We start from the raw sequence: 25318 nt of genomic DNA, 5'->3' as shown, positions 1-25318 counted from the left end.
TTTTGTGCTTCATCATTCATATCGTCACCCCTGATGTTAATATCACCAACTACACCAACGTAAATCTCCTTGTGTTTGTTCAATGACTCTTCAAGAAACAAAAATAATAACAGGCCATTTACACGTGGCTCATTCCTTATGAGAGGGGACACAGGCTGTAATTATGACTCAGGGCTGTTGTGACCAATGACAGCGCTGTTAGTAGTAGAGTTGCACTATATAGAATCACATGACAACATCAAAGTTTAAACATGGTTCAGCTACAGTCTCCACGCTGCTGCAGGCCATGGTGACGCTAATGGAGCCGGACAGCCTGAGCATGACCTACTTCTGTAGGTGGCTCCTGCAGGCGGGACAGACACCCTCCAAATCAACCCAAGTCTCCCACCTGGCACATTTAATAGATGACACCACAGTTCAGGAGCTTCTTGTTTTTTATTTTTATGAGTGTCAGTCCTCCGGGTCAGCAGTTTGGATCATGACCCCATTGAGGGTCACAGGCTTCACATGAATCATATAGTAAGGATTGATTCTGCCCCTGTTCTGGTTGGTTTTTTCTTTAATCCTGAAACATTGGACAAGGAAAAAGTGAGAAATGATAAATTTACAGAAATATTTCTGTTTCCTGTCTGATTAAGCAGTGAGGGCCTTCTCTCTCTCTCTCTCTCTCTCTCTCTCTCTCTCTCTCTCTCTCTCTCTCTCACTCTCTCTCTCTCTTCTGGTTCCACAACATCATCTCTTGATGATCATTTGTTGTATCTCTCTTTTAATTACAGCGTGCTCATTTCTGGGCATTTATCATCATTCTGATTTCTCTTTATTGTGTTTGTTTTTTACTCTGTGGAAAGCAATTTGGAGTGCTATATAAGTAAATTAGATTAGATTACTTATTGTCATTGTACAAAACATACAACCTGTTGGTGGATAACAGCACAGCATGGATTTAGAAAACAATCAGCTATACTCTTACACTGTTAAACAAACATTATACCTGCAAGCTGCCCACTACATCAAGTGCTAACTGCTGATTATTTGGGGTTAGAGCTCCTCCACTGATCTCAAACTGCTTTCTTTAACCTTATTTTCTTGGATACTTTATGCAGAGTCATGCATGAGAGAGAGAGTTTTATTGGATGAAAGGGGTCAGGGTCAGTTGGAATTTTTAGCAATGTTGTAGGTCTGTCAGTTGGTCGATGTGATCACCAGACAGTAACTGTTTGATGGGTCGCAATGAAATTTTTCAATCTTGGAGGTCAACTTTCATATCCTCAAACTGGAATAAACAGGATGCTTTTAAGTTTTATTCTTCCTACTTACAAATCATATATTTTTTAACACTTTTTCTGATACTGTGTAAATGCATGCTGTGATGTTTTATATGTCTGGATCAGTTTTTCCACTGGTCCAGTCTGCTATTGGTTTTTATTTATTTTAGTATGGGACATAAATCAATTAAAAGGCTTGTGTAACCTGCCTGAGCTGCAAAATGCATCACAGTGAATATCAGGTCTGTATCCATGAAGTAAAAAGTTACATTAACATTGGATTGTGTTGCAGTGTGCAGCAGATTGATTTGAAAGGCTGTCAGTGGATTGCTCATAAAGATAATATAACTTTTTATATAAAGGCCTGTAATTTATGCTGACTTTATCTTCACTGTGACAGATTTCACACCCACCTTGAACAAATTTTAAAAATCTACTACTTCTTTCCATGCTTTCTGTTCATTTCCATACAGAAATGAATGGAAACTAATGGCTGCCTGGGAACAGCAGGAAATGGGGAGTGAGGTAATAGTGAATGGGCAACAACTAACATGGTTATTTAAGTGAGTTTGGAGCAAAATAAAATTGTTGCATATGCATGCAACATCTTGAATGGCTGACTAACTTCCTGTTTTTTGTCTATATACATCCAACTTTAGATACAACTCAGACAGAAACCACCAACAGAAGTTTGTGGATGACTCTACAATTATTAGATGTATTGTTTCACACATTCATGCACATTCACATTCATCAGAATGTGTGAAAACCCACAGAGATGATGGTGGATTTCAGAAGGCATAACACACCAATCAATCCTGTTACCACTGGGTTTGCAGGTGGGGTGTTTCAAAGTCTAGACATGTTGCAGTCCTACAGGTCAGGACAGTGGGATTGGGAACACTTATTCAAGAAGAACCAGAGCTGACTTTATTTCCTGAGGAGGCTCAGAGGCTAAATGTCGGTCGTAATAAGTGCCCTTTACTTTGCGGCTGTGGGCTGGAGCAGCAGCACAAAAGCTGCAGACACCAACAGGAAAGACAGAAGGTTGAGGAAGATGGATGTGCTCACTAAGAGCTCCTCTGCATCCTTTATGACACTTTGGGCAAGCTAAGGAGCACATCCTGTCTCAGTGTATCACAGAGCAGCATAGGAGGTCCCCTAAAACTGTAAAACCCTGCCCAAAAAACACACACTATGCACCTGGGGATTTGCTGTTTTGGACACCCAACTCTTAAACATCATTTGTACATTTCCACATTTATGTTTCAATCCTGTAGAATTTATCCCGACCTTTATTTTAATATTTATTCCTCTTGTGTTATTCTATTATGTGCTCTGCTATTGTTGCTGTAACAAAGACATTTACCCCCTCAGAGGTACAATATAGTAACTACCTACCTTAAACTTTAACGAGCCTGCAGTAAAACAATCCTAACAACGACACACCGACATATAACTGTATACATTTATAGTGTTTTATTGTTTCAGTGGCTCATGTTCAAGTGTTATGAATATTCATGATGTGGCCTATGGAAGCTACTGGAGACCGTAGCTGGAGACAGGTGTGTCAATTGCACAAACACACAGGAACACTGCACACGAGACAGACGGGGATACTTTCAAAATAAAACACTCTTAACTTCAGGGAGGGGGATGAAAATTCAACTGGACCAGAAATCCCATAAAAGTGCCACGTTACTGTAATTTATTTTACGTATCCAGTGAAACTCTAGTGGTAACATTTATAGGTCATTAAAGGAGGGGGAGCATTTAAAGTTCTTAAATGATTAATATATTGATTTTAAAAGCAAATTCCTCCTAATTTTATTTTTTTTATGATTTTTACTAATATAATTGAACCTGCATATTCAACAAAAATGTGCTTCAATTAAAAATAAGTGAAAAAAGTCAGAGTAGCCTAATTGTGTGCTGGATAAAGACAAAAAAAAAATGTTTTCAAAGTCTTACTGGTAGGTCAGTTCTGGTCCAACAGCCACCACACTTCATATGCCACCTTAGGTCTCTCATTGGACTTTTTTCTACAGAGATCCAGCATAAAACCCATCATTAAACTGCCTTTGCTTTTTTACATTGTGTCCCACCATGCCTGCTGTCCCTTTTACACAGACGTCGATTTGGCTCTGTGATCACCTTCATAGCTGGCTTATTGGTTAAGGAATTTTGCCCTCCCATTCTATGTCTGTACCTTTTACACAGAATAAAGGTGCAGCATTACCTGGACTAGACTGTGCTATTGAATGGCTCCTTGCAGGATTATTTTAATTTTGAAATTTTCATTAGTTTTTATTTCTATTTAGTTGTTCAGTTTGTTTGTTTTTTAAATTTTAGTTTAGTTTTAGTTAGTTTGACAAGTGATTAAGTAGTTTTTTTTGTTGTTTTTTTAAGTTTAGTTTTAGTCTTAATTTTAGTTTTTCAGGTAGGCTATATGGAGGAAAGCCTTGATTTGTGGAAGCTGAAAAGGAGGAACGATTGCATGGTTTACAAAGTTTATTAAAAAGGTACCATATTGTGACTGTGAATAGCTATTTTTATGATCTTTTTCTTTAACCATTAACAATGCTCAACCCTATCACCAATGCCTATTTGTCTGGAGGACTGGGAAGACTGGGAATAACTTTGGCTGTGTTGCATGAGTTCAAGTTTGAAGAACCAGGACTGGAGGAACTATAGTTGGGCTTTTTTTGGATTGGGGGGCAGCTCCAGTCTAAAAAGAAAAAATCACACCTAGGGCACCAGCACAGTCAGGTCCGACCCTGGCATTTGCTTTGTGAGCCATACCAACATAAAGCACACATCCATTACTTTGAACACCGAACAGGAAGCGTCTCGCCTCAGTGCGTGGAGCTTGTTTGTGTGGAGCTCGCTTGTGCAGCCTGTAGGAGCGGCGGTTCCTCCCAGCAGCAAGAGCCACACCGCTCACAGGGAAAGCTTTTCTTCTCACAGCAGCAGCAGCGGGGTTTTCTGACTGCACACACCGGATATTCAACACATTAAAAACACACACTCACGTCTGAAAGCGGCGAGAGAAGAAGGACACCGTGCTCGGGTCGTGTATCCCTCCCCATCCCGCCTCTTTCAATCCAGGCGTCGTTGCCTTTCTTTTCATTTTCATTTTTTTTTTTTTTTTTTTTAAATTTTGGTATTTTTCCCTCACAGTTTTATCTGTGGCGCACTCAGGTTTTCTTTTGCTGACATGGTAGATTATCACGCTGCCAATAATCAGTATTCGGCCGGCGGTCAACAGACCTACATGGAGCAAGAGAATGACTGGGACCGGGACCTGCTGCTGGACCCGGCCTGGGAGAAACAGCAGAGGAAGGTAAGGAAACGAGGAGTCAGGCCCCTAGGTGAGCTGGGCCGAGTGGAGCCGGGCTCAGAGGAAGAGGAGGCGGCGGCGGGCTGAAAGAAAATGGCAGGGGAGGGATGGGATGGGGAGTGGAGGTCAGGGAGCGAAAGCGGGCCTCGTCTTTGCTGTGTAAACCCTCAGCTGCTCCACTTATACAGACTCATTTTTCTTGTTCGCAGCCTGCCTCTCCTCTCTCAGCCCGTCCGGAGGCTCCTCTCAATGTCAAGCTGCTTCATTTCACTGCGATTTTAACAAAAAACAAAAAAAAACAACAACCCTGCTTTCTTTCCCTCCTCCTTCTTCTTCCAATTTGTCTTTTCCTCTCTGTGAATGAAAAAGTAGTCGGTTTGCCTGTGTAACGTTAGCTGCTGCTTTCACTCCAAGGTATTTTTTGTGGCACCTTTCTTTTTCTTTTTTTTTTTTTTTTTTTTTATCCCCAACCTACTTGAGCGGAAACGGGGCGCCACATTGTCGCAAAAAAAAAAAAAAATTGTAAGTGTGCAGATTTTTGAAGCTGGAAACAGACAACCAAACGGTGTTTTTTTTGTGCGAGGTTTTTAGGGCGTTATCAAGCCTTCCTGTCCCACTTGTCTGCTTGGCTGGCTGGTTGGAGGCCAATAAGACTGACTGGTGAGGCGAGTTTCTGCTGCTGCTCACTACTGGAAGATCTGACCGATACGGTGCTTTTTTAAGGCCGATATATATCATCTCTGTGTGCTCACATTTGAATCACTTTTATAAGAAAGACTGAAGGAAGTTAGTGTCAATTCAATTCGAAACTAATAACCTGCTGAGACAGTAAATGACTGTATAACATAATCCCCCCCCCCCCCCCCCCCCCCATTGATTAATAAGTAAATGAGGAGGTCCTGTGATCTTAAAGGTCACCATAGAGAAAAAGCACAGTGTGTGTGTAAAAACCAAACAAGACCGCCACCATGAGCAATGCTATGTGGAGCAACACTCTGTAATACTGTATATGTGCTGAAGAGTGTTATATCTTGACAATCACACTCATTTTCAAGCCCACACAAGTGTTGGGACCGACATGCTCTCTGTCTCTTGAATTGACACCCCCCCCCCCCCTCCACACACACACACACACTTGCTGTGCTGTAGATTTCAGTCAGCAAAATGACATTAAACAGCTTTGTACCATATAGCTCATCAGACTTTATTCTGTAGCCTGATACTTCCACCAGTCATCCCCACTGTTATCATTACTATTTAAACAACCGAGAGCCTTTTTTTAAGTGTATCTAAAACAAGCAAGCCTATTCACTTACTCTACTCCCTCTACTCCCTCCCCTCCCCTCCCTGCCTTCCACAACTCTCCGTCTAGTTTTTCCTCATCCTCTAATCCTCTTTCCTGTTCGTCATGTCTGTTAACAGATGATGCTTATGTTCGCGGGAATATTTTGGCTTTCCTTTGTGCAATTTTTGCCCCCCTCAAGTGATGTGAACGGATTTTTGTTTGAGCCACCAGACTAAAAGAAAGATGAATGATCGTACTTGCTAGAAGCTCTGATACACTCTTAAATGGACGCTGGCAGAAGACACACACACCTTGTCCTGATGAAAAAGGACGCTTGTGTCTACATGGATACACAATACGATACTAAAAGCCTCTCACACCAGTTTTTCACCTTCTAAATCCTCATCAGGGAGTGGGTAGGCAGAATAATTAGTGATAATTTGAAGAACCATTGTTTAACAGTGTGGAATGATTTGAAAGGGTGTGTATTTATGTGTGTGTGTGTGTGTGTGTGCTATGCTACCCAGACTACACACCCTATCTTATTCACTGACTAGCCAGATGACTGGCATACTTTCTAGTGGTGTGACAGCATGCCGAGCATTGAATCGTGCATTTTTATTAGGCCACTCAGCATTTTAACCGTCCACAGCAGACATTCCTGCAGTCGATTAGCATCAAACCTGGCAGGTTGGGTCCTCTCAGCTGTTACCTCACGCTGGTTAGTCAGGCTGGGTCGACGCTCTGTGCATATTTGTCCATTGATCACATGGGTCAAAGTTTCCCAGAAAAAGAAAATCTTAACTGGCAAATCATTAACAGAGAGGCTGGTTGTGCAAACCATTCCTCTGCGTTCCTGAATGTGCACTCATTGGTGGACGCTGATAGGTGTTTGATTGATTGAGAACAATGCAGGCTATGGGGGACATGTCTCCCTGCCAAGTATGAACGTTGTTGGCCTTGCTGGTGAGGTGGCTGGGTGGGGAGTTGGGGAGCAAGGGCAAATTCCTGTGGTGTATTCACGCTCACTGTGCCAGTTATTGCGCAAAAGTGAGTGAATGCCTCCCACAGGAGTATATAGAAAGACGCAGATGTAATGAGTGTGGGAATGGATTTGGGCCCTCCATCTTGTTAAGCCATAAGGTCAGAAATAGGAGTGGATTGTCAGAGAGAGAGCGCCCCCCCCTCCACTTCTCCCCCAATGCTGACGCTGCACATTTAACACTTTGAGTTATACAAGAAGGGGAAGAAGACAGCAGGGCTGAGGATTTTTGTCATTCTTGCCTTTATTTGGCGAAAGAGAGAGAGAGAGACAGAGACACGTGACACTGTAGGTGCAGAGTTCACATTTGATCTAATAGAGCCACAAAGACTTCTTGATGATTAGGACTTTATTTGCTTCTGTAAAAAAAAAAAAAGAATTACATAAAAAATGTAATGTACATGCTCATATCTTGTTCATATCTTGTTCTTCTATTTCTATTCTTCTTTTTTCTTTTTAAATAAACAAAAAGGGAAGATGTCATGAGGCGAGCTTAAAAAATGTCATTTGGCAGCAATGCTTTTACTTAATGTGGTTCTTTTTGATTAAATACATTTTTAAAATCCCAGTTTTTCAGAGCTGAGTTTCACCTCAGCACAAGAATAACTTGTTTTGGGAGTCTCTTATGATTCGTTTATTCCCACAAAGTGAATCTGTGTTTCTTTGGCAGAGGCTGAGCTTTGTCCTTTCAGCATGTTTCCAGTTGTCCATTTGGTACATTGAGCAACATTTCTCAACACCCCAGAGTACCTGGACTGAGCCCAGCTGAGTCCGGTCGGCTGTTTGTTTCAGGGCGAAGCTCCTCGCCTGACAAACATGTTATTAAACCCTTTTCCCACTGCCGAGGGATTTGCCGCACGTTGTAACATGTCAAACTACGCAGTGACACCACCAGAGGGTTTTTTATAATTGTAACTCTCAGCAGTGTGGCAGTGGAACATGCAAATCCAGCTTCTCAGTGACAGTTAAGGCTGCGCATATTTCTCATGTCAGGAGGGGGAGAAAGTACAGCAGAGGAGGGGAGGGTGAACTAACAAGGAAAACATAAAAATACACACGAGCCAAAGTTCCTGGAGTCATCTGCGTCTGTGCTGATTGATTTGAAATTGGATTTATTATCACTTTTCTCACTTTGTTTTAATCTGACACATATACAGTACTGTTTGATTAATTCACACAGACATAAAAAAGATCAAAATAGAGATGGTGAAAATGTGCTGGTATGCAAATTGGAGCAATTATGATATTTGCTCAATTGAAGGAAAAAAAAAGGGTTACAACAAAAATGAGCTTAAGGCTTCCACTCTTCGCTTGTATCAGGAGCGTCAGGAGTGTGTGTCTGTGGAACATTTCCTCTCATAAATTAGTTGTGTTATCGTGGCAGATTCACTTGTGGTTGCTGATATTTATCTGTCTTAATTTTCCTACACTGGCAGCCGTCTCAGTCTGACAGCCTGTTTGCACAGAAGTGATTGGAGCAGTGCCGTTTCACTCAGGACTCACAGATGAACAGGCTTTAAAGTTAAACAGCTGTAACTGATGGAGGGATAACCTGTGATAATGTCCCTGTGTTTTTTACACAGCCGGTCATATTGTCAGCACTAATTGAGTCACCTAAAGTTATTTCTGTCACACAATCAGTCACTTCTTTTAGTCTATTGTTGAATTTTTCCAGTTGTGTCATTGCACATGTGTCCTTCAGCGTGATCTTGTTTGTGCCCTGCCTTCCCTGACACGACCCACCAGTGCCCAAACTTGCAACACACACACACACACACATTTTTCCATTACTGCCAAGGTGGGCAGCTGGACACAATGTTGGTTTGTTCTTTTACCGCCCACTTTCACATGCTTTCTGTGTGACTGACTGGCTGGCAGGCAGGCGGAGCCACTTAAGATGGTCCGGGTTGGCTCAGGACGAGCTGTAAGTGACGTCTCTTCTCTTAAGAATCCCCGGGGGACTAAACAATACATCCCGTTGTCATCAATTTTAGCTGCCAGGCGGCTCCCTTCCTGTCCTGAAACAACATTTTTAAAAAGAATGAAGAGAGCTTAAAAAATGTTGGAAGAAGTTTGAGTAAATGGGCCCGCTCGCTAAATAACAATAGACAATGCTCCGTTTGTAGAGAAGACGAGGAGCGGACACTTTGATTGGTTGTCTCTTTGTTTTTGTGGGCGTGAGTTTGCTGATGCAACCTGACTGGGGATGTGGTGGATGTAGTTATCATTCAGGCCTGATATAAGTGAATTTTGCCCCTTTTGATTGAGCATAGTTATCTCTAATGTGTTTTCTCTGCTTCAGGTGAGCAGCGTGAAACGATAGGTGAGATTAATCCTCAGCTTAATCTGCTTGACCAGGATCACCTTCTACAGTTTGTACTAGATATGAACTCTAAACTCAGACACCTTTTTTCATGGTTAATCATTTAACACATAGATCAAGCAAAAATGGATAGTTAGTTGGTGAGAATCAGTTTGTAACCTTAGCAACTTGTGTTATGTGTTAGTCTGAAAATGAATCGATGATCAGAGGTTACTGTAAAAATAAAACTCAACAGAAGACGCTGCTGCTGCTTCTGCTGCATATAACTTCCTCTTCCAGATGTGGACAGTTTACATAACCTAACCCCGCTCCGAGAAGACAGTTCTCACAGCAGTTTTTTTTTTTTTTTTTTTGTAACCGTGGATGTCTGAGGAGAATTTAGGGGGGTTGTGAGATAATGGCAGCGTGGCATCTCCTCTCTGCCCCCCACCCCCCGTCTCTGCCAGCTGATTCTAGGTCAGCTGTGGGAAAAGCCCCTCTGCCTCAGCTGACCGCCATCCAGAATCAGCTTGTGCACCTAAACAGCGAATCAGTCAATTCAGCAGACGACAGCCGGCAAGAGGACAGAGGAAAAAAGAGAGAGGAATGCACCCCTCTGTATTTCCCCCTCTGTCCTCCTCTCTGTTCTGCTATTGGCCACAGTGTGTGTGTGAGAGAGAGAGAGAGTATGCAAGGGGGAAACATTCCTTTGGTGGCCCATTATAGCCTGCTAGGCCAGTGGGAGGGGGCTTGTTACTAAAGGGGGGCGGGGTGTCCTGTTTTTTTGCCCGACAGGAAAAAAGAGTTGGGGGGGGGGGGGGGGGGTTGCAGGATTGCAGATGTGGTTGAGAGGGAGAATCCTTCTTAGGGGCAGAGGATGCTTGTTGGGAGAGGGAGGAGGGGGAGAGGGGTGTGCAAGATTTTCCAGCTGGTTATGATGTGGCGGAAGTCGTGGCGCCAAAGTTTGGTCCAAATATTTGTTTGCAGTAATGCTCTCAGACACCACCGCTGGAACCATTTGTTTTATTTCTTTAGTTAAGACACACAAACACACACACAGTCCAATCAGTGGCGTGTAGCCCTGTGCTGGTATTGACATTGGTCTGCTGTAGACCTGTGTGTGTGTGTGTGTGTGTGTGTGTGTGTGTGTGTGTGTGTGTGTGGAGGTGGTGGTGGAGCCTAATGTGTTTCTCTTTCAAAAGAGATTTCTTTACGGTCTGTTTCTCTCCCCTCTCTCTCTTTGTGTGTGTATGAGAGGAAAGCGTTGCAATTTTGGGCCACAGGGGAGGACACGGGTACGTCCGAATGTCGTAGAAGCCATGAATCCCAGGATTCAGTTTATGGCTGACATAACCTTAGCGCTTGCTCGCTAATTGCTGCTGTTCACAGGCTTACTTCTTGGCTATTGTGCATAGTTATGAGGATTAGTAAATGGCATTTCCCACTGATGAATTGAAATTGGCAACAATAGGGACTAAGTATTTCCTTTTGGTTGGCTGCCAATATGCATGTTGATGGTTTTAGCTTGAAGCTCAGACGCCCCCCACCCCTTCATATATCCTCCTAGTTTAATCTCAACAAAGGAATTTGAAGGAATATTGAGGCTTTTTCTTTTGGCAAGGAGCTCTTTTGATCTGCTTGTCTTCATGTTAACAAGACTAAGAGTCTACAGCCATGCTAGCAGCTCTGAGAGACTACGCCAAAGTCTAACATTCAGTAACATGCTCAGAATGACAATGCTGACGTAAAGCAGATATAATATTAACCATGTTCACCATCTCAGTTTAGCATATTAGCATGCTGATATTTGCTAAGTAGTGACAAATACAGAGCACAAATGAGTTAGTTAGTTAGTTTCATCAAGTATTTCATCATAAACCAAAGGGTTGGGTGAACTGTATAAAAAGGGAGGAGGTCACCAAAGCTATTACAGTTCATTCAGAGGAGGGAACATGAGTGTCTGAACTAAATTTTAAGGCAATCCATTCAATAGTTGTTGATTCATTTCAATCTGAGTCAGAAATGTCAACCTCATGGTGGCCTTGGTCTTTAGGATTCATCATGCAGGCGCTCTAGATACCTGATCTATAGATTTGTACCTTGTTTTTCACAGGATAGATAAAAACCATGAGAAGAAAAGTCAGCAGTTCGTCATAGTGATTAGGAAATATCCTCTGAACACAACCAATGTCTGTTTAAAATATCCTGACAGTTCATCTGATAGTTGTGGAGATATTTTGGTCTCTGCAAACTTGTGATGAGCATTTTTCACCTTTTTTTCACTTATAGATATATTTAATGGTAAAGGCAATCCATAGACTTATTGATAATGTAAATCATCATTAGTTGCATCTCTCTGTGCAGGCTGCCTTCTCATCGGACAGAATCCTCTAAACATTCAGGAATCAGTTGTTTGCTTTCTGAGCTGTTATGATTGTTGATGATGGTTGCTGCCAGCGGCCTCATGTCAACAGCTCCTAGTTTGTGTCTTGAGCACATTGTGACAATATTAGTACATTTCTCTTTCTCTCTGTATGTGTGTGTGTGTGTGTGTGTTTTCTAAATTCAGGCTCCAGTGTTATTGAAGAAGTTGGGGGATGGCTGTGTTTGCAGGAAAGCAGCAGAAGAAAGAGATGTGTGTTTAGGTGTGGCATGTGTATGTGTGTGAAGGGTGTGGGGGGGGGTACCATTATATTATGAGTTTTGGGGAGGAAGAAGAAGGGGAGGAAGGGGGGAATTGACTGTAGTTTGGAGAATGAGCCCCCACCCCTTTTTTTTTTTTGGTTTGTTTTCCAGCAGGAGGATCACATAGCTGTGGGATTGTGTGCTGCTGCTTAACACCGTGCACTTAAACAAACACACATCCCTCTCTTGTCCTCACCCACTGCACGGGTGTGTGTAGGCATGCATGTTAGGGTGTGTGTGTGTGTGTGTGTGTGAGAGAGGGAATTTGATTAGGAGAAGCTTTTTTTCAGATTTCACCTAAAGGCATTGTGCATGTACGGTCCATTGAACATGCAGGGAAATAAACTGAGGAACAACGTGTTATGAGTTCACTTTTTTTTAGCAAGTTCCTTTATAAACAAACACCTCGCACTAACTGACTGATTGGACTGTGTATATAATTAAAAACAACATAATCCTCATACTGTAGTCACTGCTGCATTTTTCATATGAAGAAATTTGTTTTAAGGGCATCATGGAGAATCCCTGGCTTGCAAATGTAGATAGTATTGAACTATCAGTCACTATATTCAAACTAACTTGTAATGATAAGGGCTGAGTGATATGAAAATGATGTCTCACCACTCACCAGCCCTATTACAGTGATATAAAAACATATATCAGTGTATCCTCACTCTTGTAACACTGTTTCCTCTCTCTGCACGTCTCTGCTCGCACTCATATTTCTCTCCTCCGTCGCCATGGCTGCAGAATGCAGGTAGTGTTCACGCATGTATCCGTGCTGCTGAACACTCACACTCACACTCTGCACGGCTCTGTATTTTTGGAAACACTACTTCAGAGCTCTACTTTCATCCCGCACCTGACAGAGAGAGAGAGAGAGACAGAGAAAGAGAGTTCGATAAAAATTTGATCAGAAAAAAGAAGGGCAGAATAAGAAGACTGTTCTCACACATCTATTTCTCTCTGTCCTCGGCGGTTATAAGGGCGCTGATGCACCAGTTCCTTTCTAACACCGAAGGCTATAGATAGACATGCGTTTTCTTCACCTTCTGCACACTTCTCACACATCTTATCAAAGGTTTTTTTAAGATGTATGTGGTTGTTAAGGTGGCTGTTTAGGAGTTGCTCTTGTGCTAAATAAGCAGATATATTCTGGTTACATGGTTATTAGACGGCAATCGCAGAACTAAAAGTGCTTCTTATGAAAGCTTCTTTTTTATAGTTATTTTATGAAACAGAACTCATGTTGCAGAGGCTTACAGTTAAAAAACTATATTCATGATCCTTTTAGCAATATGGAGACCTGTTTCAATCTCTTAAATAAACCATGTGGAGAATAGTCAAGTATTAAGGGGATTTTCGACAGGAGGTCAGTTTATTAGTCACTGCTCAGCCTGTGGAAACAGTGATAATGTGTCTTGTGCAGCTCTGGAGGAGTTGTGTCAAGTCTGACAAAAAGATGCTACTAGTTGCATCGTGGGAAATGTCTATCTTCTGTGTCTGCTGCTAAATGAGTCTACATGTGGATCATAAAGCACTAAAACACTGCTTTTGTTCTTTTTATCTGGGCAGGTGTTGTGCTTGTTAAGTGGTTTGTATTTCAGTGTTTCTCTTCGTGTCTGTACCTGTAACCTGTAGCACTGTGTTAGACTCAGTTTGTATTGTTCACACTGTCAGGTTGTTCACAATCTGCTCATCCTCTGGAGCAACATCTGTCAGAGTTGGGACAGATCACCTGACCCAGAGATTATATCCCTGCTCAGATGATGAGTTTATATTCACATCTGGCACATATCTGAGGAGAATAGAAAGGTGGGGGAATGACATGATTTACTCATGCATGTGCCTGCTGATTTATGTACAGCCTGGTAGTTAGTTAAGATTACAGTGTGAGCAGGTGTGATCACAGGTGTTAAGATGATTGTAATCAGAGGCGCTGACCTTCAGTCAGAAAGCTGTAGTGCACATTTTTCACAAGTAAAGAGCCATAAAAGAACATGAACAGAAGGTCCCATTAGATATTATCTGAGGTATCTGATACTAAAACTCTATTTTGTGCTTATCTTAACAACCCTGTTGCACTATTTATCCTACAGACATATTATCTTCCCTTTTTATGATCTGTTTTATAACAGCGAATAAATGTACTCAAGAGCACATATGGATATAACACCTCTGTGGTGTTTAAAATGAAGCTTAACTTTTAAGTTTGAACAGACAAAACTGATACAGAGCTGATTTTATTTTATTGGCTGTTTCATCAGTGCATTCAAGAAAGCTGTTGTAATAATGATGTTGTTGTTGTTGTTGTGTAGAATATAGTTTGATGGATGTGTGCATGCGTGGCCACACCTAGACAGGTTATCCTCTGGGTGTGAGAGATAGAGAGAGGGAGAGAGAGAGAGAGAGAGAGAGAGAGAGAGAGACAGAGAGAGAGAGCATCACAAACAGGCCATGCTAGTCTGGTAACAAAGGGTGAGCTGGGATGGGTAAGGCCTCATCCTACATCTGAGACATGGTTATAACTACTACACACACACACACACACACCGATTAAAGTAGTATTAGTTAATAAGTCTTCTTCTTTCACTGCACGCTTGTCACAGTCTGGGTTAATTTTGCACATATATTCTTTTCTTATCGCGGTTATGAGACCACTGTGCACAGTAAACTTGTTCCACCCCCCTTTTACTGCTCATTGATTCCTGAAAGTGACGTCTGGACAGACTGACTGCGTGACCTCACTGGTTACGTGTCTCTATTCTAAGTGATGGTCTTAAACCTCAAGATTTTATTTTTACTATTTGTAACACAGAATACAGGAACTGTCAAGTACCAGAAGCTGATTTTAAAAAAAGAAAAGAAAAAAAGAGCAAGTTCTTGTATGGCAGCCTGAGTTTCGACAATAATTAACATTAAAGAGCTTCTTTTATTAAGTGAGTGAGTTAAAATGTGGAGTTTTAATTGTGATGCAGGTTTATTAAGTGTTGATTTTCCATTTACAGACTCAATTTTTTTTTTTTACATTTATCACTGACTTTATTAGATGTGTTTTGATATTTGAAGCTGAATTGATTTCATAATAATAATTGTTAATAAGGTAATACACATACATATAAACCAGTAAATGTGGGAAATATTTGATTGATTTTGAAGATATGTGGATTTAGCTACAACATGTACTGCTCCAAGAAGAACATATTTTAGTTTTTCTTGGAAAGTGAACAGATCCTGAGAGAGAGGAGAGGGTGGGGGATTTACCCTGTTGAGGCTGCTGGGATCTGTAGGCAACCGTTAGTGTTAGTTGTGGTATTGAAACAAAAGCCTCCATCGATCATGACGGCTTTTAAAAACGTCGTAACACAGGTGAAGACGAGGCAAACAAACCACGCTTCAACCTGTGTGTGTGTGTGTGTGTGTGTGTTTGTGGTTTTCTCTGTAGCTGTGTCTGATTTCTTCAGCGGCATCCTGTTGTATTATTTAACAGCTTTCAAACTGGGGCACTGGGCAAAGAGGTGAACAGGAGAAGCCTACTGGGACCAACACAGACAGAACATACAAAGAGCAGATAGACTGGATAATGTACATGAGCTTATTTAAACCCAATAGGGCTGCACACCAATTCTTTTTTCACCACTAATCATTTCAACCATCCCAAAGTGAACATAAACTGTCCCAAAATCAGTAATGGTTATTTCCCCAGGAAGATCTCAGTCCCTTCTTCAGAAAACAAAGGACACTGTTACTTTAGAGCCCTGAAACCCAAACACACTGCTTTGGACTTTGCTTTCCATTAAATGTTTTATTTATTTCATTTATTTAGTTTATTTCTAAGGCACACAGCAAATGAACATAGTACAACTTCAGCTTGTTCCAAACGAGCTGCAGTAACTGATGTTCTTCATGTAGAGATTATAGCTATTGTTAATTCCCATCTCCTGGCCCTAATTAGGCTTTTAAAAGACAGATATCAATATTCCATATAAAAAAACAATGGAAATGTAGATACAGTGTACTGTGATGTCTTTTCAGTTCAATTTTCTGCAGATTTATCATCATTAAGGCTAATTGTGTTAGCTCCAAACAAACCAGACACATTAAATGTATCACCTACTGAGTGTAATATGATTCTCTTTGTATTTCAAACAAGTAATATAAAAGTGTGATAAACAATAAACCTGTAAAATATTCATTAGTTTCATCAGATATTGGGCTCAACTTACTGTGAAGTAAAAAAAAATGGGGAATGTTCAGTCTGGGTTTTGGACACCTGAGGCTGAAACATTTCGGTGGCAATCGGTGGAGCCTGTGTTGGTTTCAGGGCAGATAACAGCAGCATTAAATATTTACTGATGGAGCCTGGCCTCCAGGTTCCTCTGCTCTCATTTTATAGCAAAGACACTCTGCACACTCGATCCCACGCAACACACTCGCTCGTCCTCTTGTTCTCTGATACTCACGTTGTTTTTTATTTTTTTTATTTCTTCCTTTTGCATTTCTCCACTTAGTCTCCGCTGTCTTGGCCATAGTCGTTAAGGCAACAGGCACAGACAAAAGAGGATAGCTGGAGTGTGTGCTGCTATTTTTAGTGCTTGGCTGGTATGTTTTTGGCTATCAAATTGTTTTTTTGTGTGTGTGTGTGTGTGTGTGTGTGTTTGTGTGTATGTGCGATTTAGCATTTCAGCTCTGTAGGGGAGTTGGGTTCTGTCTTGAATTGTGGGATATATTTCTGATCAGACATCTTCAGGACCAGCCCCGGAGCCTGTTCACAGTCTGGTTTTATTCGCCTTTCGTAGTTCAGAGGCCGGCCCCATGGAGACTGCGAGGCCTTTAGGCTTTTTTGCAGCGAGACACAAGACGCAGACAATAGGGTCCAATTTTTCAAACACAAAGCTCTGGAATGAGTTTAAATGTGTCTTGGCATGTTTGGATATGTGGAAAACTGACACACACACAAATATGTACAAAAAAAAGGAGATGTTTGTATTAGCTTAGCCCCTTTTCAAATGGGTGGAAATGTACACACAAAACACTGTTGTACTTCTGACTGAAATAACAGCTTATATTCCAATCTGATTATTAAAATTGTTTGTGCTTAATCTAATTGGAGTTTCAAACACATACAGTGTGATCCTGTGGGCAGACAATCAAGAAATGGCGCAGCAGTCCTGCAAACACGCTTGTTTTTTCTGTATTACGCGGCCTGAAAGTGTAAGACTACGTTTAGCCTCGCAGAGAGATGTAGAGAGCCTGATACAGATGTATGATAAACACTTACTGCACGTTCACTGCCAGTTTATGCAGCTGAAGAGACAGACGATCCAAACACTGCCGCTACTGCTGCTGTTCCTGCTGCTGTTATTAGCCTCAGGGTTTCCAAATGAAAATGGAAAGCAGGAGAATAATTTCCCCTCTTCTCTTCTTCTTGTTATTGTACTTTCAGCTTTGTCCTCCTTCTCCCGAGGTGATCAGGTTGGTTTTCATGGTTAAAAGTTGATGTGGAGACATTTCCTGGACTTCATCCACCACTAAAATCTGTTTATTATTGGTTACTGGTCACTTTCCTGCAGTTGAAATAGTTGGAAACCTCTGAATACTAAACAAATTGTGGCTTTTGATAAACATCTCGCTCTGCTGAAGAATACGTTTCCCCCTCAAAGAAGAAGAAAAAGAAGTAGAGAATAGGATGAGTGTGACTCAGGAGACGTTGTTGAAGAGTGACTGCAGCGCCGCTCTCATGCCTCCTGGGAGTCGTTGTTGTAGTAGTGGAAGAAAGAGGAAAAGGGAAGGCTCTGAGGTTCTTGCGGTTTTCTGCCCCTTCCCCCTGTTTCAAATATAAAGTCACCACACACGCAAACAGCCAGGCAAGCCCTCTGAGTCAGAGCAGAAAGACAGACACATCTCTCTTGTGTTTTCGTGTGTGTCACTGTTGCTTTAATGGACCAGATGGCTGGCCCTTAAAATAGGGAATGCCTGCAGATCAGCCTCACTGTATATTGAACAGGAGTTTAAAACAGGGAGTGATTGTTTTCTCTAATTTTGCCACATTGGTGACTTAAGACTCTTGTGAATGATGCAGTTTCCACCGCAGTTGTCTTTTTAGGTGTGTGTGGAAAGCTTCATTGGAAATACTCTGAGAAAATATTGCAATAGTTATGTTTGGCTGCGGTGCATAAGCTTGTGTGCAGAAACAGTAGATAAGATACGGTGTGATGGAATCAGTTTTTGACCTTGCAGAAGCTTCATCAGTAGCCTCTCCTGCTATAAACAAACCTGTTATTTATCACCTTGCATGACACCATTTATCACTACATGGCTGCTGCTCTGCTAGGAAACTGAACCATTAAAAAGAGTGTGAACAAAGTGATATCCTCATGTTTGAGTCCAGGTGATAAAAGCATGGTAGGATACACACATATTGCAGCTACTGGTGCTGCATTAATTACACAATCTGAACACATCATCTTGAATATTTTCATATATATGTAGTTGATGGAAATGGACAGATGTTATTTTTTTTATTTTTAGCTGTATTGAGAATCAGTTTATTTCCATGCTGTCAGTTTTGTGTTTAAAGCATATTTTGGAGATCCTCTTTTATTAAAGCCTTTCCAGCTGGTACAGTATTTAAAAGTCAAAGTTGACATTTCGGTCAAAGCAGGTGCTGCAGCAGAAAGTAGTCTTGCTCGCAGCCCCGCTCGGTCTTAATGTGGGTCAGGGAAGTCCTCTGCCCTCTTTGCCATCGGCCACGAGCCTACTATCCTGTCTGATCCAATCAAAGCTAGCCTGCAGGGGATTATTTAGCTACCGTTCCCTGGCTAACAAAGACTCCTCTGTTGGCCCTCTGACTCACAGTACTGTGGGGAGTGCGCGATGGCGTGCACGTGGAGTTAACGCCGACCCTGGTACCCTGCAGTCGCTTCAAAGCAAGCACGGCACAGTTTTGTCTTTAGTGTGTATGAGCTCAGAGTTCTGGTTTTGACACCCCTGCTGTAGAGACTTACGCAGCAGCGTTTCCTGCTGAGCTCGCCACCACTGAACGAGAGTTTCTGTGCAAAAACTCACTCTCAGCACCTTCTGGGATTGATTTGGTTTATTTATTTTCATCTCTAACATTCAGGCACACTTTGATGAATGCAGCAGTGCTTGTTTCCAGCTGTGCTTTGTTCAGTCTGTACTTTGTCACATCACATCGGGGCAGGAGCAGCATGTGAGATCTATTTTAGAGAAAGAGGAGGATGCAGAGAGAGATGGAGAAGAGTAATTAATACACTGATGGATGAGAGGTTGAAGAACAAAGTGTGATTTAACAAAAAGTCAGCATGCAGAAATCTCTATTAAAGAGCTCATGAGTGTGACAGGTTCATACTGTGGACATCAGGTGCTGAGATGCAACCTTCTAAAAATAAGATGCGGTAATCTTAGGTTGCTTAGCAACAGTCCTGCAGCACAGTCGTGGCATTAATATGGCTGCTGCGGTATCCTGAAATGACCAAATTTGGTATAACAGTTTCCTTAATGAAAGTGAACAGCAGCTGTAAGTGAACATCAGGTGTGAGTGTGCAGTGTCCCTTTCTGCCTCCGCTGTGTCACTCTACGTAAATTACCATGCTTACAGCCATCAAAGCTTTTAAGTAGATCTAGATCCAATAATTCAGTGTAATATCAGTAATTATTACGTGACTGTAATTTGTTGACATTGAGTTTGATGCTCCGGCATATGTATAGAAAATGTCCAGTGTTGAATAAAGCTGTCAGTTAATTGATGGTTTTTCTACGTGGTGCAGCTGGTTTTCTTAGCTGGGGTTAATGCTGCTGGTCCAGACGTCCATTGTTTGTATACAGACGGACAGAAAGTGTTTGAGAGGATCAGACTGTCACTGATTCACTGTCTACACATCCTGGACTACTCCATGATACAGCAGAGGAGGAGGGGTGATATAATATTAAAGTCATTTTAAAGGGATTACATTGATCTGGAGCTGCGATCTCCCCCCACCCCCCCCTCCTGCAGACCTGACCTGAACACAGTGGTAGTTGCCATGACTGAGCCCTGCACCCCGAGGGGCTCAGAGGGGGGTCGGGTATATACTCTGTGTGTGTGTGTGTTAAGAGCTCTGCATGAGACTATCTGGGGCACGAGGATCACTGCATTAAATCACTGAAGGTTTTAGGTTGGTGTGGGAGGAGTGAGTTCATGTAGAAATGGAAGTTAATGTAGTTGTGGATTCACGTTTATCACTTTTTAACCTTTTTGTATATCTGTGGGTACAAAGTAAAGGAGATTGTAAACTCAGACGGATGAAATTACTGACTCTGCAAATCTCTCACCAACTTAAATCTTTCTATCTTTGTTTAAGACTGTTCAGTCAGACAAAACAAGCAATCTTGGGCCATTAGGACATTGTGATGGACATTTATAAAATTTCACAGATTAAACAGCCAATAAGGTATTCAATAACAAAATTAACGAATCGCCTGAAAGTTCTTATTGCAGCATTACACAACACCCACTGGTTTCCTTCTTTTGTCTAGTAGTAACGTAGTATTAAAAAAATCTGTGTGGTAATCCCTGCCCGCCATTCTTATATTTCCTGTCTGTCTAATGTGACGCTCTCAGCGGTTGATTAATATCTATTTGCATGCCGATTTGCCTTGGCATCCGCTTTTTGTGTGTGTGTGTGTGTGTGTGTGTGTGTGTGTGTGTGTGACGGGCATAAGGCCAGTGACTCATGAAGCCATAAAGGGCAGGGTGAGCTCTGGAATGTGTGACAGAGCTGGAGCTGGTTTTGGCTAGACCTCTCTCCTGTGTGTGGGGGGGTGGGGGGGTCATCAACAAGCGGAAACTGAGAGAACAAACAATGTGCTGCCCCTGGTACCGAGATCTCACTCTTTTTTTAGAGATCTCCTTCCACCTCTCTGCTCGCCCACCTCCACTTGCAGTGATTTTTAAGATTTCAGACTGTCTCTCTAGTGAGATGAAGTATTTGTGAGCTGATTTTTCTGATAATCAATTGTTTTCCTTTTTGAATCGCTGAAACAAAATCTGAGTTTTAAATTGAGCTCTGTGCAGCATAAAAAATGATATTTGAGCTCATAAAAGCTTCAAAACTCAATGACACAAACACATTTTATTAAAATTCAGCAAATTCGAGTCAAGGCCATCTAAGGACATGCCTACACTCCCTTTTACACACACACACTTGTTGACACAGCGTTTGACCTGAGTCTCCTGTACAGAGGCAGGAAGTTGGGAGGTGTTTGTTGCAGAGCAGCAGTTTTTTTTCTTTGAGTGACTTTCTTCATCTTTTTTCTCACTTTTTTCCCTTTTCTCAGCTCTTCATTTAATCTGTTGTTTCACGTCCTGTGTCTCTGTATGTCAAACTTTCTGCTTCTCTCTCTCTCCTCTCTCTCTCTCTCTCTCTCTCTCTCTCTCTCTCTCTTCTCTCTCTCTCTCTCTCTCTCTCTCTCTCCTCTCTCTCTCTCTCTCCTCTCTCTCTCTCTCTCTCTCTCTCTCTCTCTCTCTCTCTCTCTCTCTCTCTCTCTCTCTCTCTCTCTCTCTCTCTCTCTCTCTCTCTCTCTCTCTCTCACACTCCCCCCTCCTCCTGTTTGTTTGTGCTGCTTCAAAGGAAGTAGGGGAGGGTGTGGAGAGAGAGAAAAGATGGTGTGTGTGTCGTGTTTCACATTCCTGCTCTGTAGATTGCTTGCTCGCTCACACACACACACACACACACACATACAAGTGCACACAACATTGACATAGATGCAGCCAAGTAACTTTTAAAGTATCTACTGGGGCATCCTGAAATTCTCTCTCCCTCTCCCTCTCCCTCTCCCTCTCTCTCTCTCTCTCCTCTCTCTCTCTCTCTCTGTGTGCATGTGTCAGCGGGGGTGCACCTTGCTGCCCTCTTACATCACCATTGTCGCCGTGACAGGCAGTAAAGTGCGTTGCCTTATAAGGTAAAAGCGCGCAAGGCGGGTAGAAAGGAGGAGGGGCAGAAGAGCCTGTTACCGCGACAATGCTGTCTGCTGCCGGGCAACTGGGCTGGCCTGAAACTCCCGTTTGGCCACATTTTCACGCACACAAAACATGCACACGCACACACAGCCTCTGTCCTCTGTGTTTCCTTTTATTCTCCCTCCTTCTTCTTATCCGTTTCTCCAGAGCCACATGATTCATTCATTTCATATGACGGTTTTGTTGTTTTTAAAGAAATATTTCTGGCTTCTTTGTTGTTTGTTAGCCTCTCAAAGGTGTGTGCATACACGTCAGTTATCGTCACAGTGTCAGCGCTTGCATGATATCTGCGGCACACTGCTTCAGTGGGTATTGAATAAAGATATATAACCATTGTCATTCTCCTCACACACATACACATGCACGCAGATGACACTTACAGCTCTGAAAACAAGTGTATACAGAGCTGCTTTATTTGTTCACACATGCTGTTTTATGTTTCCTATCAGCAGCAGAGGTGTCACATGGTCAGCTTGGTCAGCCTAGTGTGACCTTGATTTTGTTTTATTTATTTATTTATTTATTTTTATAACTTGATTGTCAGCTGTGTTGCCTGATTGTAGCTGACATAGGTAGATGAAGTGATACTGCAAGCTGAGCACGTTTTGGCTGCTGTCTCTGGTGTGTTAGACTAGCCCCCCCCCCCCCCCCCCACCTACCCCTCAATATGATAAAAATAACCAAAATGCTGAGTAATTCTGTGTCAGTGGCTGAGTGTAGCACGTATTTATTCTATCTATAGCCGCATTTGCTCACACCAAGGCAGAACCAGTAATATGTTGATATGAAAACAGCCTCTCTTTACAGGTGTGGCAATGCTGAGAAAAATAAACTATCAAAATAAATATTTAAATCTTCTTTGTGGTCATATTGCATTTATGGGTTTATGAGGTTATATTTTTGGGAATAGGAACTTGTGGCATTTCCCTGAAAATACGATGAATACAGAACGCAGAGAGAGAAGTTTCAATTCTCATACACATTACGCTAACAGTAATTACTTCTCTTTTTCTGACCAATAACTTCCTCTAACAGGCTTCAACTAGTTTCAGATGTTTATCAGATGTCATTGTTGGAAATAGACTCTGTGTGTGTGTGCTGTGAGAAACTCTAACCCTAGAAGAAAAAGTGATCACTACTGAAATAAATCATTTCAAAGTTATTTTAAAAGCACAAAAAAGAGATTAATTAATTAGAAGAATGGCATACTGATAATAGTGCAAACAATTAAAGTCCCCAGGAGGATAATACTAATACTAATGAGAGTGTTTGTCAAAAATCATTATAATTTTATCCACAGTTTTACAGACAAAATCAGTATATTATGTTGTGTTTAAGTACAGCAGTTAACTCTAGACAACATGCAGTGATTAAATGGTGTAAGAAAACTGGCACAATTTCCAGAATAAGCATGACAGAAAGACACTGTTAAAATTTCATTGGTCTAAATGACACAATCACCAGCAAGTCTTCCCCTTTATCCCCTTTTAAAATCAACCGTGTTTGACAGGTGTCACCGAATGCATTATGTACATCGCTTCCTGAGAAACTCTGAACTTCATGTTAAACACTGAAGGAACCTCATTTTCTAATTTTCATTTTGTGCCTGATCTTTTGTGTTTTTAGTATATTTATATCTCACAGTATAGAGATTTTAATAATACAGTATCAATAAAAGGAACACACAGCAATATATTGCTGGTAATGGTAGTCCAGGAATACATTCATAAGCCAGAGCTCAGATTATCATGATCCGTATCAGTCAGACAGGTCAATGGGACTAGTTTGTGTGTGTGATGGTCTTCCTGATGAGCTGTAAATGCTGTTACATCAGTCAGCCAGCAGATAGTTCTCTCTGAGTCGTCTTCATCATCATCATCATCAACAACGTCATAATTAGTGGGCTGTACTCAGTCACACCCATCATTAAGACTTACTCATACACACACACATACACACACACACACTTTCACGTGCCAGTGCATCAGGATCTTTCCAGAAACACATCATTCTTCTGTAATGAACACATCAGCTTTGTAGGAACCTGTCTGGAAATGTTGTGTTGATGTTCTTAATCAGACTAATTTACTGTGGATTAGCAGTTTGTACTGTAGCTCCAGATGTAACCAGGTTTAAACCTGCACAGCCTCTCAAATACACACTGATGCCAGATGGCTCATCCATCCTTATACATACTTATCTAAGTGTTTTTACCCCCAAAAATAAGATACCAAATAAACAGAGCACTCTGATTTGTTGTTAAGGTGGGTTACCATGTTAACAAGCAGTCATTTTCCACCTTTTGCATGTCATAAAACATAAATGATCCCTTCATGCATTCATTTTCAGACACACGCTAACATTTTTCTTTACTCTGAGGATGTTTTTGTAGCATCAATCTGCTTCACTGCTATATTCTGACCTCATAGAAACAGGTTTATATGATAATACTAAAAAGTACCAACACCAGATTTGACATCTGGGCTAGTCTGGCACCAAGACAACAGCGTGCTTTCTAACAAAACCAGGATCGGAGCAGCGCCTCCGTTTCCTCCCGCTCCCAGACTGATCAACAACAGTGCCGCAGAACTGTCGCGGAGCTCTGGAAAGATTCAGCCAGCGGTTTTAATAAAAGGGGTCGACACAAACAGCTGACGCTTTACCCCTGCCAACTCCTGACAGGCTTGCCAAACTCCTGATTGGGGCCGTGTAAAAACAGGCACATCACACACACACACACACACACACACACACACACACACACACACACACAGAAGTCAGTGTGTGTGTGTAGTAATAAGAATAATAATAATAATGACCTCAGCTCATTCAGCGATGGAGAGTTCTAGTTTTTGTGATTGTGAGGTCAGTGCTGGCAAATGAAAAGGGGGACGCCGGTCTGATTATCGGCCGTCCACATCTACTCCTGCAGGGCAGCCGGAAACATGAAAGCTTTTAGAACTAAAATGAGCCACGTGTACGTCATAACAGTCAAATGCATCAAGGTCAAAGGAGACATTTGTGTTAAAGAGTTGCCAGTCCTGACCGCTCTCTTTCTCCTTCTCTCTATTGACTTGTGATAATTTAACTTTTGATTCGCTGCCAAGTTTGAGGCCCGAGCAAAAAAAAAAAAAAAAAAAAAGTGCCAGACGTCTTCAGCATTAACAGTAACAGTAACACGTCTCTCTTAAAGGGTCTCAAGGTCACGGACATGAAGTAAAAGTTTCTGCTCATGACTCTTGGCATGCGGTTCATGCACTTATCCAGACATAATGAATGAATGAGGTTCCTGAATTGGAGGACGTGGACAAAGGAGAACAAGGGTCAGATAAGAGTTTGACGCTAAACAGGTTTTTTTAGAAAAAAATGGCTGATGCA

The 25318-nt window shown here is 41.8% G+C and overlaps 1 protein-coding gene across 2 annotated transcripts in view; it reads left to right on the top strand.

Annotated features, from left to right (window-relative positions):
* Positions 1-4166: 4166 nt before the first annotated feature.
* Positions 4167-25318, top strand: part of actn4 (actinin, alpha 4) — a 58762-nt gene continuing 37610 nt past the window's right edge. Inside the window, exons 1-2 of one of the 2 annotated variants that reach the window (XM_053320107.1) lie at positions 4168-4348; positions 4412-4608. In XM_053320107.1, the coding sequence (XP_053176082.1) occupies positions 4483-4608 (126 nt within the window). In that variant the 5' untranslated portion in view covers positions 4168-4348; positions 4412-4482. Of the gene's footprint in view, positions 4609-25318 lie in introns of both variants that reach the window. The other variant, XM_053320106.1, reaches the window with a different exon arrangement.

Source organism: Scomber japonicus, chromosome 6, assembly GCF_027409825.1.
Source record: "Scomber japonicus isolate fScoJap1 chromosome 6, fScoJap1.pri, whole genome shotgun sequence".
Lineage (NCBI taxonomy): Eukaryota > Metazoa > Chordata > Actinopteri > Scombriformes > Scombridae > Scomber > Scomber japonicus.
The sequence above is the reverse complement of the archived record's forward strand: the minus strand, read 5'-3'. Positions and strand labels throughout refer to the sequence as shown.